Source organism: Dermochelys coriacea, chromosome 2 (assembly GCF_009764565.3).
Source record: "Dermochelys coriacea isolate rDerCor1 chromosome 2, rDerCor1.pri.v4, whole genome shotgun sequence".
Classification (NCBI taxonomy): Eukaryota; Metazoa; Chordata; order Testudines; family Dermochelyidae; genus Dermochelys; species Dermochelys coriacea.
This window is the reverse complement of record NC_050069.1, coordinates 267,837,347-267,855,119: the sequence shown is the minus strand read 5'-3', so window position 1 is coordinate 267,855,119 and position 17,773 is coordinate 267,837,347. Positions and strand designations below refer to the sequence as shown.

Below are 17,773 nucleotides of genomic sequence, written 5' to 3'. Positions count from 1 at the left end.
TTGGGGATGTCTACGGGAAGTCATGTTGTCAGAGAGTAGAGTGGTAACCGTCCCTCCATCAGGGGCTCTACAGAAGCTTAGCGCATGAGTAACTTTACTGACCTAAATAGACTCGTTGCATAAGGGTCAGCAGGATCAGGCCTTAGGGTTCTGCTTTTGGCTCTGGGCATCTTGCCTCCAGAAAGGGACTGACCAACTGGGGAGGAATTCAGAGAACAGCAGCCAACCTGACCAGGGAGATGGAGGGATCAACCCATGAGTAAAGATTAAAAGAGCTAAACACGGATTGCTGGCCTAAGGGATGGCTGAGGGAGGACATGATGGCAGAGGGGTTCACACAAAGCGAGGGGGATATGTTCGTAAAGGTGGGATATGGCAGCAATGGCATAAAATAAAGAAAGAGAAAAGTCAGGCTGAATCCCAGGGAGTCCGCCTGACAGCGAGATGTCTCAGACTATTGGTGACAGGGGAACCCCATCACTTGGGACACAAAAGGCATGAAACCCTGGAAAATGGCCTGTTGGGAGCAGTCCAGCGTGTGCTTATCCATTGTCACTGCACTGTACATTCCCTTGGATTTATGAGTGGTACCATCAGAAACAGCGTCCTGTGCCTGCCAATTGGCTCTAGAGGAATTTCAAACTGAGAGTGGATGAGTAAAGCTCTGGCTATCTGGACTTCATAGGTGTATGTCTTCAGATGATATAAATCAGCATAGACCTGTGAAAGCCAATGGCAATTTATAGCAGCTGAGGATCTGGCCCAACAGAATTAAGACCTGTACCCCGGGCCTTCCCCAACAGAGGCCCCTGGCCACCCTCCACCCCCACCCCCCTTCGTGCATTATTTAGCAATTGGTGCACACAATTTCAGCAATTTAAATTAAAAATCCCTCCTTTTGCCCTGACCGATCTCCCCTCTGTGCCTGCCCTGGCAGAGTGGCCAATGGAAATATCCTGCAGATGGAGGGAGAAAAGCCACTGGTTAAGGCAGGACTGAAGCAGGCAGCCAATGAGGCACTAGCCCATACAGAAGAGGGACAGGGTTGCCCACCCAGCTTGCACTGAATCCCACAGGGCACAGGATGGAAACCTGCCTGAAAGTCCTGCTGATCGTCGGGGTGGTCACAGCAGCCCCCGCACCATCATCATCCCCTCTGCCAACCTGTGAGGGGACTCTTTCCCCCTCCATTGGCATTTACAAGCAAGAGCCAGACACAACACTGGCCTGTCAGCTCCTGGAAGCTGAGCCTCAGCCAGACTGTGTGAGTGACCTGGGGATCCCTGTGTATATTCCATGCTGCTTGAACTCATAGGGCAGGTCAATGGGGAACCGCTGCCCTCTGATGCTAGACTCCTGTACCTAGTCTGGTATTTGCACCCTGGTTGTTATTATCCAGGGCTAATTTCTGGAGGTGCTCACTATGGGCTAGGTAGTTTCTAAACACACATACAAAACTGTCCCTGCTGTGAGACACTCACAATCCAAGTAGGCAGAGGTTAAGGGAAAGGGAATAACAAGAGGCAATATATACCCATCAGTTCAATTCACTGTAAGCAGAAGAGCTGATGTGGATATTAAAGAAGGCTGTATGGCTTGTCCACACACGTAAAATATTCTGGAATAAATTAGGGGGTCAATTTAAAGTGGAATAATTATTCTGGAATAACTCTGTATGGACTCTGGTTTAGTTTAGTACACTTCCAAAGTGGATTAAGCTAATTTGGAAAAAGACACTCCTACAGCAGAATAAGACGTGGAGTAATTCAGACAGAGCACAGATATGAACCTGGTCTTCTACGTCCCAGCTCTAACCACTGGGCTCTTAGCTATGCTGGGGTGGGGCACTCTTACTCACTTTTTTAAAAAACAAAATGAAAGGTTTTGTTTTTATTTGACAAGGGAAAAAAAACAAATGTCCAAATCTCAACATTTTTCACAAAATTGAACAGTTGTTTTCCAGCCAGCCCTCCATGGAACCTCCCTCTTCTATGCCTCTCCTCACAGCCACATCACTGTTAGCGCAAGAACCTTCTTCTCTGCAGCTCCTGTAATTTGGGCCAACCTTCCTGCATCTCCCTATCAATCAGATACTTTGCATGCAGCTTCCAAATGCACTTAGTTCCTCCACTTTACCAGTGATTCTCATTATGGGCTAATTTCCCTGTTGGTATAAAGGCCTGTATATCCATTAACTTTAACAGCTATTCTCATTTACATGAACTGAGGATCATGAGTGGATTTCAATTAGGAAGCCTATTTTGGTAAATTTGCAGCAGGATGATCACTAGCACGGGGGTGTAGTGAGATATCTACCTAGCATTGGGTTTGTCTGCCAGAGAGCCACAAGGGCTGTTGTCCTCAAGAAACTGAAAGTGAACATGGAACGTGCAGCCTATACAGAAGATTCCATCAGTTCTGAGTTCCCACCTCTGCTTGCACGAGCATATTTGCCAACAGATATTTTCTGCAAAAGGAAGCGACAGCTTATGGGAAAAACCCAAGTGTACAAAGAACAAATTTCCCAAGGTCAGGGTAACAAACAGGGGGTATCCTAGTGGGGTGATAGGATGGCCCTTCCCAGCACTGGATGGAGAAAGGTTTCCTGGTCATGCTGGTGGGTCACTGTGGCCATAGCAGCCACCACTTTCACTGCTTAGCAGCAGATGCTGAGCTGAGGGAGAAGACAGCCTTTGGGTTTGTCTTTTTCACCTTTTAAGCTCTTCTTCCTGATTTGATGTTCAGTCCATCACTTAAATTAAGACGTAGTTTTGTTTTTATCCCAAGGAAAACCATGTGAGCAAAAAGGGCATGAGTCAGCAAGGGCCTGATCCAAAGCCTGTTGAAATCAGTGGGAGCCTGGCCAGCGACTTCAATGAGCTTTAGATCAATCCCCAAGACCTTGAAGGTTCAAATCTCCTGCAGTGCCCACATGGGGCAATTAGAGATGTGTCTGCAGTCAGATCTGTGAATGGAGCCCCTCCCGGTGCAGGTCTGTCTGCATCTGGCTCACAGAGCACAGGAACTGAGCATGAAGGGCTAGTTCTTCAAGGGGACTGTTACTTGGGTGAGAAAGGATGGTAAATTATGCAGTGGCTGTGGTTCAGGACTAGCATAGTGCATTAGGGAGAGACTCAGAGGAAAGTAGGTGCATCCAACTGGAATAAAACTGAGCACAGGGTAATCTAGGTGAACATACGGGGGAAAGATCTGAAGAGTGAAGTTCATTAGGCTGGAGGTTTTTGAAAAAAAAATTGAAATGCCTTGGTTTTGTTTCAATATGGAATGAAAAAAAAATATAAAACTTTGATTTTTGTGTGAAATGCAATTCTAGTTTTCCAGACAGCTCTAATTATTAACCCCCTTGTAGATGGGAAAGCCAAAGCCCAGAGGGATACTTTGCAATCAAAAAGAAAAGGAGGACTTGTGGCACCTTAGAGACTAACAAATTTATTTGAGCATAAGCTTTCGTGAGCTACAACTCACTTCATCGGATGTAGCTCACGAAAGCTTATGCTCAAATAAATTTGTTAGTCTCTAAGGTGCCACAAGTACTCCTTTTCTTTTTGCGAATACAGACTAACACGGCTGCTACTCTGAAACCTTGCAATCAAAATGAGCTTATAATATCAAATGTTCTTATACTAATGTAATTTTTCATCAATGGCTTATTCACTTGCCCCGATGTTGATTGCAAAAGTTTCCAGAGTTTATCTTCAGTTCAAGTAAAATGCTGCTCCTCCTTTGAAGAGTGGGAGTGCCCCCAAAATGGCAACCCCTTGCTCAGCAGAGCAGCTTCCTCTGCGTATGCGGAGTCAGAGCTGTCAGCTTTGGGCCAAGATTTTGAAAGAGACGAGTGATTTCCGAGACCCAACTTGTTGAGCTCCCACCCTCTGAGAAACAGGCCCCTTTAAGGAGGCTCAGATTGGGCACCCAAAAACTCAAAACACCCAAAATCACCAGCCACTTTCTAAAACCTTGGCCTATGGCTAACAAAAGTACTTTCTATTTTTTACTCCTCTTAGCTCTTCAGAGACTATAATCTCTTTAAGGCAAGGGCCTTCTCTTCAGGTTTCAACAGTGCTCAGCACAATGGGGTTCTGGTGCTGCTCCAGGATGATGTTGTGCCATAAAATAAAGATAATTATAAAAGCCAAAGTGGAGCCTGGGGCCTTGTTGTTCACCACAAACATTTATTTTGCTTTTTCTTGAATTTCTTCTTAGGACACATCTTCTAAAACTATCCAACCGCTGAAGTTCTCCGTTAAAGAGACAGGTTTCAGAGTAGCAGTCGTGTTAGTCTGTATTCGCAAAAAGAAAAGGAGTACTTGTGGCACCTTAGAGACTAACAAATTTATTAGAGCATAAGCTTTCGTGAGCTACAGAATGCATCCGATGAAGTGAGCTGTAGCTCACAAAAGCTTATGCTCTAATAAATTTGTTAGTCTCTAAGGTGCCACAAGTACTGCTTTTCTTTTCGTTAAAGAGACAGTGTGCCTGGCATCAGAGAAACGCAACATCAAACAATGTGAATTCAAACTAGGCAGAGTAAGGAACTCTGGGTGCATGGAGACATCTACACCTCTCGTCTATCTCATCGAATGCACAGCTACACGTTGAGATGACCGATAGGCTCTATCAGGTCTCCAAGCCCAATATGGGCCCATAAGTGAGATTGTATGAACTACAGTGCAATGATCATGGGCAAAGGGGCCAGCGTGACATCTGTGCATCCCAAAGTTCCACTTATGCCCTATTTTGAGTACTTTGATGGGGTTGGGCTGACCACCTGCACCAGGATCCTAGGCATTGTGCAGAGAAATATGGAGATAAGGATTCTGCACAGAACAGCTTATTCTAAACAGCCATTATAAGAGATAGATGAGAGAAGGTAGAAGTGAGATGCTGAAAGAGGCAAAAGCTGAATCATGTCTGATATAAGAAAAGGAGTACTTGTGGCACCTTAGAGACTAACAAATTTATTAGAGCATAAGCTTTCGTGAGCTACAGCTCACTTCATCGGATGCATTTGGTGGAAAAAACAGAGCATCCGATGAAGTGAGCTGTAGCTCACGAAAGCTTATGCTCTAATAAATTTGTTAGTCTCTAAGGTGCCACAAGTACTCCTTTTCTTTTTGCGAATACAGACTAACACGGCTGCTACTCTGAAACATGTCTGATATGTGTCTTGTAGCATCTCATCTTTTGTCTGATTTTTTGTTCCAGCTCTGTTTGGTCATCATTTAAACTAACATTTCTTACGACTGAGTCTCAAGCAGAGAATGGAAGGAAAGAAGGATGGTATGGTACAGTGCCTTTCCTACTGTACTCTGATTACAGATCCTTACACCCACACCTTGAATACTGTGTGAAGTTCTGGTTGCCCCATCTCAAAAGAGATACTTTAAAATTAGCCAGATAGAGAGAAGGGCAACAAAAATGATTAAGGGTATGGAACAGCTTCTATAAGGAGAGATTAGAAAAACTGGGATTTTTCAACTCAGAGAAAAGATGACTCAAGGAGGATATGACAGAGGTCTATAAAATCTTGACTGGTGGGGAGAAAGTGACTGAGGACGTGTTATTTATCCTTTCACATAACATAAGAACCAGGGGTCACCCAATGAAAATTAATAGGCAGCATGTTTAAAACAAACAAAAGGCAGTACTTCTTCACACAACATACAATCAACCTGTGAAACTTGTTGCCAGGATATGTTGTGAAGGCCAAACTACAACTGGATTTAAAAAAGAATTAGATAAATTGATGGAAGATAGGCTACTAGCCAAGATGGTTGTGGATGCAGCCCCATGATCTGGGTGTCCCTAAGCCTCTCACTGCCAGATGCTGGGGCTGGATCACTCGATAATTACCCTGTTCTATTCATTCCTTTTGAAACATTTGGCATTGGCCACTGTTGGAAGACAGGATATTGGCCTAGATGAACCATTGGTCTGACCCAGTATGGCCATTCTTACGTTCTTACCCATGTCATAAACAATGTGCGCTCATGTTATAGCAGGAGGTGAATATCAGAAGTGGGGAAGGTCTGGTTGGGATCAGCTTCCCATGGTACAAATGTTGATCAAAAGTTACCAGAGTTTTCTTGCCACTGGAATCTCACCGAGAACAGTTTCCATCAGTCCCTCAAGTTGTTCTACTGCTGAGGTCTCTTTTCTCTCCCTTGCAACTTGTCAGAGACTGCTCTGGATTCTTCTCGGCTGAACAGGACTCCCCTTCCGTCATTATCAAATACGAGGAGGCGTCTGAGGAGGTGAGTGACCTAGACGGCCTCCTCTCTGCTCACGGCTGGGCTGAGGCAGGGCTAAGGATTTCCCTTGCTCAGATCCTGCCCAGGTATTTCACACTGCACAAGTGTTCCCCAGGACAAGTGTCTGGCTCATCTGCTGGCAGTGAGCTGGCAAAGGCTTCCTGCCCCATGAGCCTAGAGATGGAATCCTACAGCCTCCAGCAGAACTTCAGGGAGCAAATTCTAATCTCCCTGGGATACATAAGAAACCTAAAGCTCCATACGGTGCCTGGGAGCGGGGCAAGGGCAGGGGGGTCTGGGGAGGCTCCTCACTACCTGCCTTTGTCTGGCAGTGGCATTTACAAACGTTGTATGATGCAGACTCTGAATGGTCCCTGGTCCCACACAGCAGACAAAAGGCCCCAGGCAGGGCCCTTCTTTCTTACCCAAGAGTAGGGACCTGCCCAAGGTGGGTGTAAGGGTTACAGACAGTAAAGGGGGAGGGGATAAGGGCTGTGCCTTCAGTGGCACTGCCCTAGCAGACTGTCCGTCCAGCAGGCAAGCTCCTTCCCCTCCCTCAGAGCCACAGATCAATGTCACCCGCTGTCCAAGAGACCAGCAGCAATATTTACTCCTGAAGGCTACTCCTCTCCCTACCTAGGCCCACAATGATGTTGGTTGCTCTCTGGAGAGGCCATGTGTACCGGGGAATCAGAAGACATGGGTTCTAATCTCTGCTCTGTCACTGACCCGCTGTGTGACCTTGGGCAAATCACGCTATCACCTCTCTATCTAGACTTTAGTATCCTTAGTGTAGATACTCTCTGCCGCTGTGTCTGTAGATACCGCACCTTGCATGATGAGGCCTCTAGGCATTAATAATAATAAATAAAGCACAAGAGAGACACAACAAACTAACATTCCTTGAACTTTTGGAGCCAGTATCAGCCTGCATGGAGATGCTTATCCTTCTCTGCTCTTTTCCTTCTAGCCTAGACCCACTACAAGGCATAGAGCTAAAAATTCTTTACAGAAGTTGGTAACTGCCATGTCCTTCTGTCTGGCCTTGATAAACGCGATCTTGCCCCACTAATATCCATTTAGATGTTGTGGCTAAGCTCATTTTCCTAGCCTGTCTCTTTAACCATGCCACCCCCCTCTTTGAATCCCTTCACTGCCTCTCCCTTCCAGGGCCAGATTAACTCTCCTGTGGGCCTGGAGCTATTAGATTTCGTGGGGCCCCTGTGTACAAGTCTTTTTCCTGGGAGGGAGTTTGGTGCAGGAGGAGGCTGGGGCAGGGGATTGGGGCGCAGGAGGGAGGTGCGAGGAAGTTGGGTGCAGGAGGGGGCTCCGGGCTGGGGCAGGAGATTGAGGTGCAGGAGGGGGTGTGGGGTCTGGGAGGGAGTTTGGGTGCAGGAGGGGGCTCCGGGCTGGGGCAGGGGGTTGGGGTGGAGGAGGGGGTGCGAGGTGCAGGTTCCAGCCGGGAGACGCTTACCACAAGTGTCTCCCAGCCGGCAGTGCAGCAGGGCGCAGGCTGCCTGTCTGCCGTAGCCCCACACTGCTCCCAGAAGCGGCTGGCTGCTGGCACATTTCTGCGGCCCCTGAGGGGAGGGGGGCAGCCACAGAGACATGCCAACAGCCAGCCACTTCTGGGAGTGGTCTGGGGCCCCGGCATGCAGGCAGCCTGCCCGAGCGCCCCTTTTAGCAGCCCAGAGATCGCTGCCTGTGATTTATTTTTGCGGGGCCCCCTTGAGCCAGGGCCTTGGGCTGCAGCCTCTAAAGCCCCTGCCTTAATCTGGCCCTGCTCCCTTCTCTATCACTTCAAACATGAGCTGCTTGTTTTCATTTTCAAGTCCCTTCATGGTCAATCCCCATCATCCCTATCCTCTTCTCATTCGTTACCGAGCTGTCGCTGCTCGCCTTTGGTGAGTCCATGTTGCTAGCCTCCATTGCCCACGTATTTTCAAACATCACCGTCCTGCTTTCTCCCAGGCTGCCCCAGGCACTCATGAGATGGCCGCATAAACATCTGCCAGGCCACCTCATTATCCACCTGCAGCTCGCACCTCAAAACTCTCCTTTGCCGTGATGCCTACGAAAAACAGCTAGGCTGCCAATGTGCTGAAACCTCTACCTGCCACGCTGACTAGTAGTGTCCCATTGTTTCCTTGACTGTCTGTCTCCAGCTGTTGTCCCTTGTCTTGTACTTAGACTGCAAGCTCCTTGGGGCAGGGACCATCTGGCTTTTCTGTGTTTGTACAGCACCTAGCACAATGGGGTCCTCGTCCATAACTAGGTCTCCTTGGTGCTACAGCCATACAAATTATAATAATAATAATGAGCACATAAAGAAATTACTAGCTCTGGGTTTAACATACTCCAGCAAGGAGGAACTGGCATCCCATGTTAAAGGCTTGAGGATGCTCCGGGCCCTGTGCAGACCCTCTAGCATGGGGTGGATTTCAGCCTAAAGAACAAGCTGGAGCTGCCCTAAAGTTTCTCCCTACCAGATACACCCACTATAGATCAGGCACCTAGCGCAGCTTTGAGCAAACCCCACAGCTCCCTTCCCATCTCCCCAGACACCCAGATCAGCAAAAGGAACCAAATCCCATAGCAGGGTCATTAAAGGTGCAAATTCCATCACATTGAAAACACTGAGGCTGTTCGGTCTGACACCAGAAATGATTCTGCCACCAAAACCGTATGAATCTAGGAGTCAGGATTGGACCCTAGTATTGGCAACAGCCTGGAGAAATCACAATTTCAGTTCTTTGCACACTAACAAGGCTTCTTAAGGTGTCTTTGAAACCTGGAACAGGGACTGCAGAAGCAGAGGGGGAGCTGGGCTCAGCATGAGCGGCAGCATTGAACGTGCTCTGAGGCAGCAAATCCGGGGGGGTGAGCGAATAAAAACCCAACAAGGCCTCTTCTCGGGTGTGCAGATGAGTTACCCAGGGGAAAGACTGAAGCAGCTGAATGCTTCATCAGAGAGGGTTTGCTACGGACATGTCCATGGCCATATCCAGCCCCTGGGTAAAATGGTGATGACTCTCTCAAGAGCTCTAAATCCTTAACTTGCTAGTCAGCCTCCAACATTTCACTCTTGAGGTTTGAGAGCCTAGATGTGGGATCTCCTATAGCCCTCACCTTTGGACGAAGATTGTGTGCTGCTATCAGGAAAATGATTAGATGGAGTAACAGGCAGTGACACAGGTATGGAAATACTCATAGGGGGAAATTCACCCCGGTCCAGAGGACCAGCACTGTGCACCATTTACGTCCTGCTTTAGCACTATCGTCACAGGTACCTAGACCAGCCCTTTGCACAGGATGTCTGGTCACTAAGGGGGTCCTCAAGGTGACAGAATGCCTGCCGAAGCCATCAGGTGCCCAGGGCAGCACTCATGCTGCACCTACCCTTAGGAAAGTGCTCTTTGCTTCCCACTCTGCACCTGACCAGCACTGGCAGGGCCTCCACAGAACCTGTCCCCTTTCAGGGTGGCTCACAGCCCCAAGGACTCTAGGAAGGGGCAGCCTCTGTGCTCAGGGGATGGGAGGATTTGGTGCTCCGGGCCCTGGATTCCACCCCCACAGATGACTACGGTATGACCACGGCACTTTACATAGCACTACATGTGCTGTAAAACATCTGCCATGCACCAGGCCAGAGGTGGCTAAAAGGTTGTTACAAGGAGGAGGGAGAAGAATTGTTCTCCTTAACCTCTAAGGATATGGCAAGAAGCAATTGGCTTAAATTGCAGCAAGGGAGGTTTAGGTTGGACATTAAGAAAAGCTTCCTAACTGTCAGGATGGTTAAGCATTGAAATAAATTGCCTGGGGAGGTTGTGGAATCTCCCTCATTGGGAGATTTTTAAAAGTAGGTTAGACAAACACCTGTCAGGGATGGTCTAGATAATACTTAGTCCCGCTACGAGCGCAGGGCACTGGACTAGATGACCTCTCGAGGTCCCTTCCAGTCCTATGATTCTATGATTCTAATCCCCGTATTATGGACAAGCGTCCGTGAGAGCAGAGCGAAAGTTGTGTCAAACAGGGAATAACACTGTGGCTCTCTTTTCCATTTTTATATCTAGGGCCTGGTTTTCAGAATAGCTGAGCACCCAAATCTCCCAGTGCAGTCAATGGGAGCTATGGGTGTTCAGCATCTCTGAAGATCACACTGTATTTGTCAGGTACTTTGGCAGCTTTGAAGAAAGCTCCTAATCAGCTGAGGCAGCTTGGCCTTGCGGTTAATGAAGTGGAGTTGTGAGTTCAATTCCTTGTTCTACCACAGAATCCTTGTGTGACCTTGGATACTTTTCTGTGTCTCAGTTCCCTATCTGTATGTGATGTAATGTCCCTGGACAGCAGGTTGTCTGTGGACATTGGACCCTCTGACTCTAAAATCATGAGCATAAACTGCTACACATGGACAAGAGGGCAACAATGTGAGATACAGTCTGAGGCTGGGTTACATGTAGTTTGGAGACAATTATATCTTGTTTTTTTAGATTGGAAGCTCTTCAAGGTAGGTATTGTCACTTACTATGTATATTTATAGCACCTATATCCCAATCGTGGTTGGAGCCACTGGCTGCAACAATAGCACAAATAAGAATAATTTAACTCTATTACTGTATTATTATAAAATCTCCACAAGAAGAAAACAGTCACCTTTCAGAGCATAAACATGCAGGGAATTTCAAATTCCAGCACAGAGAGAGAAAGAAATATCATTGCAGGAAACAAATCAAGCAATGGAAGTAAAGAACATCAGAGCTACTACATCTCATGAGCTCATAGGGGAGTTGACATTGCAAGGAGTTTTGGCATGAACTAAGATATGAGCTCCAAAATAGGAATGTTCTGCTCCCAACGCCTGAGTGATTTGTTGCCATTACAAATCCATTTAATTGAACCAAGGATTCCAAAAGTTACAGCTACAGTGTTGGTAGCCAGGCATAGCAGAGTATTATCAGAAGCAACATATGCCAAGCAGGAGATATTTATATCCAAGAGCCAGTTGGCAGACAAAATTTTGGCATCCCATGCAGCAGACAGGATTCCCGGTCGGTGGTTGCAGAGAAAGCATGTGATTGAGTAGAATAAACAAGTTTATCTCACACGTTAGCTACCTTTGGATCTAGCGGCCTGATCCAAACCCCACGGTCAATGGAAAGACTCCCCTTCAGTTCAATGGGTTTCACACAAGGCGTTACGTTCACATACCACTGCCCTTGAAGTCCTCCCATCTAGGGTGAGATGATGTCCCGATTTTATAGGGACAGTCCTGATTTTTGGGTCTTTTTCTTATATAGGCTCCTATTACCCCCATCACCGTCCCGATTTTTCACATTTGCTGTCTGGCCACCCTACACCTGTCACATCTCTAAACTAACTCCTCTAGCACTTTGTGAGAGCATCTGACCTTTCAATCCAATTCATATTTGTAAAGGGCTTTGAACAGGAAAAGCACCAAATGTCCTGGGCCAGACACCCAGCTGATGTCAATGGAACTACACTAATTTACACTAGCTCAGCATCTGGCTCTTCAAGTGCTGTTTGAGGCCAAACAGTTAAAAGCCATGCTGCCTTTCACAGGCAGCAGGAGACTTCTGGACCTAACTGCACATGTAAATAGGAAAGTGTAAATTCCGCTTGGTTATACGAGGCTGGCATCAGCAGTAAAAATATCCTGAGTCTATTACCGGGGCCTGTGTGTTACTGAGAACCCAACTGAATGTGAAACCCTGAACTGTAATTTGGGAAATAAGAGATGATTGCTTCATCTTTTCTTCTGCCAGTAGCATCTTCCTTCCCCTCCTCCTCCCAGCATGTGTGTGTGCTAATTCAGCCAGGATTTGAGCAATAAAGAAAATCCCCTGCACCCACCATTCTACCTGAGCTCCCCCTTTTTGCTTTCATTAGCACCCTGCCCAGCTGCAATTTCCTGTAAGTGCAAGGGAAGGTTGCAGCCTTTGGGAAAATCCAAGTAAGTAGCCAGTCACCATCCACTTTACCTGAGGTACCAGAGGCAGGGTATAAAAGGAGCCACAGGGCTGCATTTCCACCTCATGCTGAAAGGCCTGGGACCAAGGATGGAGAGAGGCTGGGGAGTCCTAATGATGCTCGGGGTGGCCGTAGCAACCACCACGTCACCTCTGCCGCAGACACGGAGCTACGAAGTGGCAGTTTCCCATGCTGTAGACCTCTACAACCAGAAGGCACCTGGAGACTCTCTCTTCCGGCTCCTAGAGGCAGACCTTCAGCCTGGATGGGTAAGTACTCAGGGAATAATCAGGAGGTCAGACTAGATGATCGAATGGTCCCTTCTGGCCTTAAATTCTAATGAATTACTTCAGAGCCCAGATGTGTATTAGCTACTGATTGAAATCATGGACCACTCAGGACTCTGGGCTTCTGCATACTCAGGCCAACTCAAACAGGGGTTCAATCATCCAATTGTGCATTGAGCACCTCCAGCAAGGTGCAGACGAAAGCCCTCGGCTACTACTGATTTCCACACATGCAAGATCAGGCCCTGTTGTTTCAAACTCACTAGAAAAAAAGTGTTGACACCAGGTTAAAGTTTCTGTTCATTGGCTGAAGGCTGGTGCTGAGCTACTGGACATCAGGCCTGATCCAAAGCCCATGGAAATCAACAGAAAGACTCCCAGTGACTTCAGGGGCCTTGGGATCAAGCCCAGCCTGCTGGTGAATTGCAGCTGCTGGACAAGCACAACAGTGGGGTCTGGAACATTGCTGCTCCCTCAAAAGACTTTGTTTTGTTCTTTTATATCATAGATATCTGTCTTTTCATTTAATATCTTAGGACGAAAATTCTCAAAGTGCTCAAGAGCTGAACTTCCTCATTAAAGAGACTGTGTGTCCAGTGTCGGAGAAAGCTGTCACAGAGCAGTGTGACTTCAAAGAGGATGGGGTAAGGGATCACATGCTATATGGAAAATTGTGCATGTTTATTACTATTTACATTACATTTGAATTTAGAAACCCCAACCAACAGCAGGGCTGTATTGTGCTAGGCACTGTGCACAGACACAGAGTGAGAATCTGTCCCTGCTCCAAAGAACTTATGGTCTAAACAAAGAGCGGGAGGTGAAACACATGAAGTGACTTGACTTGTCCAAGTTCAGACAGCAGTGCCAGGAATAAAGTCCTGGTCTCCTGATTCCCAGCTCAGTGCCCTGTCTACTCAGCCAAGCTGCTTCCCTATGAATTCATTGCTTCAATCTGATTTAAAATCAGATTTAAGATCAGCTCAGTCAAGGTTCTTCAGACCTTATATAAGGAACATTATCTCAGCGAGGTCCCCCACCCAAAGCCCATGCACTCACTCCAGGCACAAATAACACAGAATGGTACTTTCCAACAGATTGGTCAGTGCAGTGCATGAAAAAATTTCTGTTGACATTTTATGTGAGGCGGGGAGGAGAGTGACAATTTTCAGAGTAACATTAACTTATCCAAATGGCCCCTATCTATAGAGTAATGTTTCTGATAAGTAGCAAATATAACATGACAGACTGTTAAATGCACTATGTTACACATACTATATTGAAGTCTAGCAGATTCAACATATAATATGTTGCATTTTCCCCATCCAGAGCTGCCAAATCAGTTCACAAATATTAATGAATTATTCCTAATGATGAGGGCAATTAACCATTGGAACCACTTCCCAAGCGGTGGGCCCTCCAGCACTTGGTGTCTTTATATCAAAACTAGACTTCTCTTTCTCAAAGGTCAGCTTTAGTTCAACCATGGGTTACTGGGTTTGATGCAGCGATCACTGGGTGAAATTGTCTAGCCTTCAAGAGGTCAGATTAGATGATCACATTGTGGCTTCAAAATCTAGTAATTTCTCTGCGAGGCAGGTCATCATTATAATCCTCATTTGCAGGTGGGTAAATTGAGGCACAGAGCAGAAAGTTGTAAGGAGCTGTTACTCGATTGCAACCAGTGATACTCAGCCTGCTGCCTGGTCTCTCTGTACTCACAGATGGGAACAACAGCTCAGGAGCAGAAAAAACAACATGATCTAGTGAGCTAAGGTTAGAACTGAGAGCAAGAAACTCCTCTGATCGGCCACTGACCCACTCCGCGGCCTTGGCCAAGTTCCTCAAAAACACCGTGCCTCAGTTTCTCCATCTGTGACATGGGAATACTAATATTCACATTCCTTCCTAAAAGTAGAGGGCTGTAGCTATACCAAGATTTATTCCAGATGGGGGCAGAGACAATGGACCATGTGGGAAACACGAGGCCAAGAGACAGAGAATACGGTAGCAGAAGGGGGCAGAGACAGCAGAAGCAAGAGCATGGAGTGAACTGAAGAGAGACGAAATCAGAGGGAAGGGAATGGTGCTTTTCAGAGGGAAAAAAAGGGGTTAAAGAGGGGAAACGCCTAATGAAGCAGTGGTCTGGAGCTGGCCAGAATGTGCTGGACATGCTGGAGAGAGAAAGGGGAGATTAAAGAAATGGAAGAAGGAACTAAGACAAGATACATTCACCTGCTAGGTGACAGAATTATTTCTGCTCCTCTGTTGTAGAACACTCCCCCCCGCAGATGGCCCTTAGCCCCGTGAGTGTGAGCAGCTCCCCTTCTCCGGCCACAGAGCAGGCTGGTGGGAGCTGCATGATCGCTGTTGTTGCTCCTTTGGCCAAGCAGTCAGGGCCTTGCTGGGTGGTTTGGGTGAGAAATCGGGGCTGCAGAGGCTGGCTATTTTCTACTCTGTTTACAAAACATACCCAAGTTCCTGTGCCCCTGAACAGCAGTAGGAACAAAATTGCACGCAGGCCACTCCTTGCGGCAGGAATGCCAGATCAGATAGGGCAGCAGCCCCGTCCCAGGTAGCGGCATCCTGTTTGTGTTGGCTTCTCGCCTAGTCTCTCTGGCTCACCCCAACCACTTAGCACACAGGACACAGACCTGTTCCAAGCCCTGTGTTTGAAGGTTAGCAAACCCCCCTGGTTGTAGCTCCATGCCCTTCTTTTGGCCGCATGGGCTGCTCTGGTTGTCAGCCACCCACTCTCTGCAGTCAATCCAGCTGTTATGCACCACAAGAGCCTGGGTTACTCCTACTGTTGGTTCCCTGAGCACTTTTGCATGCAAGACTCCCGGGATGAGGGGCCATGAGCACCTTTCAGCATAGAGTTATCATGCCCATGTTGTAACGTCCCTAGTTAAGTACCAGACCAGGAGGCAGCTAACAGGGACACAGCCCAGGAGGTACCAACAATCAGAACTTTGCTGCAGCTTCTCAGAGACCAAACTATCTGAACTCTGTGGAGCTAGTTCTACTTCCTGGCATGTGCTACCGTCAAGGCACACTCCACTGCAGGACACGGCTGGCCACCATGTGCTAGCTGATTTCCAGACATTTCAGAAGGGAGTGGGGTGGTCCCTGCCCAAGGGAGATCAGTCTATACCTCAGCAGACCCACCCCGAGGCTCAAGGTCTGCTCCCAACGCCAGGGCTGTAGAGATTAATAAACTGACCCTTGACCTCTTCCCTGCCTTTTCTGAACTCTTATCACCTTTACTCCCTGGCAGCTGGTGAGAGACTGTTCAGGTTACATCTTCCCTGAGCAGCAGCTGGCCACCATCCTGATCACCTGTGACACAGTGGCTGAGGAGGTAAGGAAGGTTTACGCTCAGGAGACCTGCTGAGGGACCTGCATGGTCATCGTAGGGGCCTGGCAGAGTCAGGGCAGCCTTATCCAGCTGGGTTCCTGGCTAGGGTTTCCACATGGCATCAGCTTGGGGCATACTCCCATTGGACAAACAGATCCACATGCACCAAAGAAAGGTGCCATGCTAGGATCTACGGAGTTCACATGGGACTGAGGTGGGCAGGAAAGGGGGAGTCTTGGGTCCCTCTAGGCCACCTGCTTCTAGGTGAGCCTGATGGGCTAGTGACTTTGGGAACATTATGGGATGAAGACCCTGATTACAGCAGGGGATGTCCCCATTCTCACTCAACAGCCCCAGCAAGGTTCTTCCCTCGCCACTGAGCAGGGCCCTTCCCAGAGAAGTAGGGAGCAGCTGCAGTGTCTGGATCTTTACCTTTGGGCCACTATGAAAGTTCTTCTCCAGAACATCAGCCCTTCCACTCCCCATCCCTCATAGTGCACATAACACATTGCCCTCTCCCAGTCAAGAGGGCAGGAGTCACACGCAGAGTCAGACCTCAGCTGGGGTGAAGGGGCAAAACTCTATGGAACTCAACAAAGCTGCCATGATTTACACCATCTGAGGATCTGGCCTGCCCTCTAAAGCTGCTCTGTTCCCCAAAGGTGTGAATGCAATGGCAGGGTTTTCCCCCCACATCCCAGTGTGCAAGTATCATCTCCTCCGGGCCCCCAGCTCTTCCTGTCCCCAGGATCAGGAGTGAAAAATCGCCCTTGAAACTCAAGAGCTCCCTCTTAGGGAGGTGCAAAGCAAGTAGGGATGGGACAGTGCTGTTCTTCAAGGAGAACCCAGCGACACCTAATGACATTCCCTCCCCCCTAGATCATAAGTGCCAGACAGAGGAGTGGAGTTCTCTGAGCATCAGGTAGAGTGGCTCCCTGTCTCCCTGGAACCCCTTACGAATGTGCTTCTCTCTCTCTAGCCTACTCGTGTCCGGCGGTCCAGGTTTGGAAGATTTTTCAAAAAAGTGAGGAAGCAGCTCGGCCGTGTTCTCCGCCACTCCCGCATCACACTTGGGGGACGAATGAGATTCTAAGGCAGAACAAGGAGAAAGGCACAAACATCCACACAGCCACTACTGCTCCTTGTGTCTGAGCTGCGCATCTGGCTCGATCCTGTCCATTAGAATCTCAGTACAATAAATGGTCATTTTCAGTGGGTTGTATGTCACTCGTGTTCACTTTACATCCCAGCTCTCCTTTGTGTCACGTGAAGGGGCAGGGAAACTGTGCTATTAGCCAGTGGAAGGTCCCGGTGAGGAGATGTCATGCTCTAGTCCCCACCCTTTCTAAGGGTAATACTCCAGCTCAGAAACTCAATGCTCATAACGGGTTTATCACCTGGTACTTCGACTAGGAGAACACCAGACTGGGAGAGCAACTGAGCAAAGCCAAGTACCAAGAGCTGATGGGGGACTAGGGGTGACCTGCATGCGCAGCTATTAATTCAGTCCAGGAGGATGAGAGTGACCCAGATGTGGCAGCCAGGGCTTAACCCACCTGCAGGTCCCACCCAATAAGTGGTATCATCTGCATCCTAAACAACCAAATGCCGGCCAGGTTTATAATACCCCTAGCAATGCCTCCCCAAATGACCATCTGGGGAGTAGCTCCCTGCTGCATTGTGCATCAGCAACACAGGGCATGAGAGAACTCCACCCCCATCCCCAGCTCCCCCCTTGCACAGGAAGAGAAAGAAAAGAGACAGCGTAAGTGCACAGTGACCCATCTCCTCCCATAAATACATCCTCTGCAAATACAACAGCTATCAAGCGGAATGTGTGGCCGACAGAGCTGGCTTGGGAGCGG

General features: G+C 48.1%; 2 protein-coding genes and 1 long non-coding RNA gene across 3 annotated transcripts in view; 2 read left to right on the top strand and 1 right to left on the bottom strand.

The window, feature by feature from the left end:
* Positions 1-15,159, bottom strand: part of LOC122459075 — a 62,379-nt gene extending 47,220 nt beyond the window's left edge. The window contains exon 1 of the long non-coding RNA XR_006279533.1: positions 14,786-15,159. This is a non-coding gene — a long non-coding RNA (uncharacterized LOC122459075). The remainder of the gene's footprint in view (positions 1-14,785) is intronic.
* Positions 1-17,773, top strand: part of LOC119851888 (cathelicidin-related peptide Oh-Cath-like) — a 141,310-nt gene that overhangs the window by 97,018 nt on the left and 26,519 nt on the right. The window lies entirely within an intron of this gene.
* Positions 12,296-17,123, top strand: LOC119851200 (cathelicidin-2-like). Its single transcript, XM_038390641.2, has 4 exons — positions 12,296-12,532; positions 13,087-13,194; positions 15,828-15,911; positions 16,888-17,123. The coding sequence occupies exons 1-4, from the start codon at positions 12,329-12,331 to the stop codon at positions 16,999-17,001; spliced, it is 510 nt and encodes a 169-aa protein (XP_038246569.1). The 5' UTR covers positions 12,296-12,328; the 3' UTR covers positions 17,002-17,123.

What these genes read in the sequence shown, in the direction of transcription:
- LOC119851200 (XM_038390641.2), top strand. Translation starts at nt 12,329, where the DNA reads ATGCTGAAAGGCCTGGGACCAAGGATGGAGAGAGGCTGGGGAGTCCTA. An exon ending in GTGACTTCAAAGAGGATGGG is followed by an intron (nt 13,195 to 15,827) that starts GTAAGGGATCAC and finishes ACTCCCTGGCAG; the next exon opens with CTGGTGAGAGACTGTTCAGG. An exon ending in GTGACACAGTGGCTGAGGAG is followed by an intron (nt 15,912 to 16,887) that starts GTAAGGAAGGTT and finishes CTCTCTCTCTAG; the next exon opens with CCTACTCGTGTCCGGCGGTC.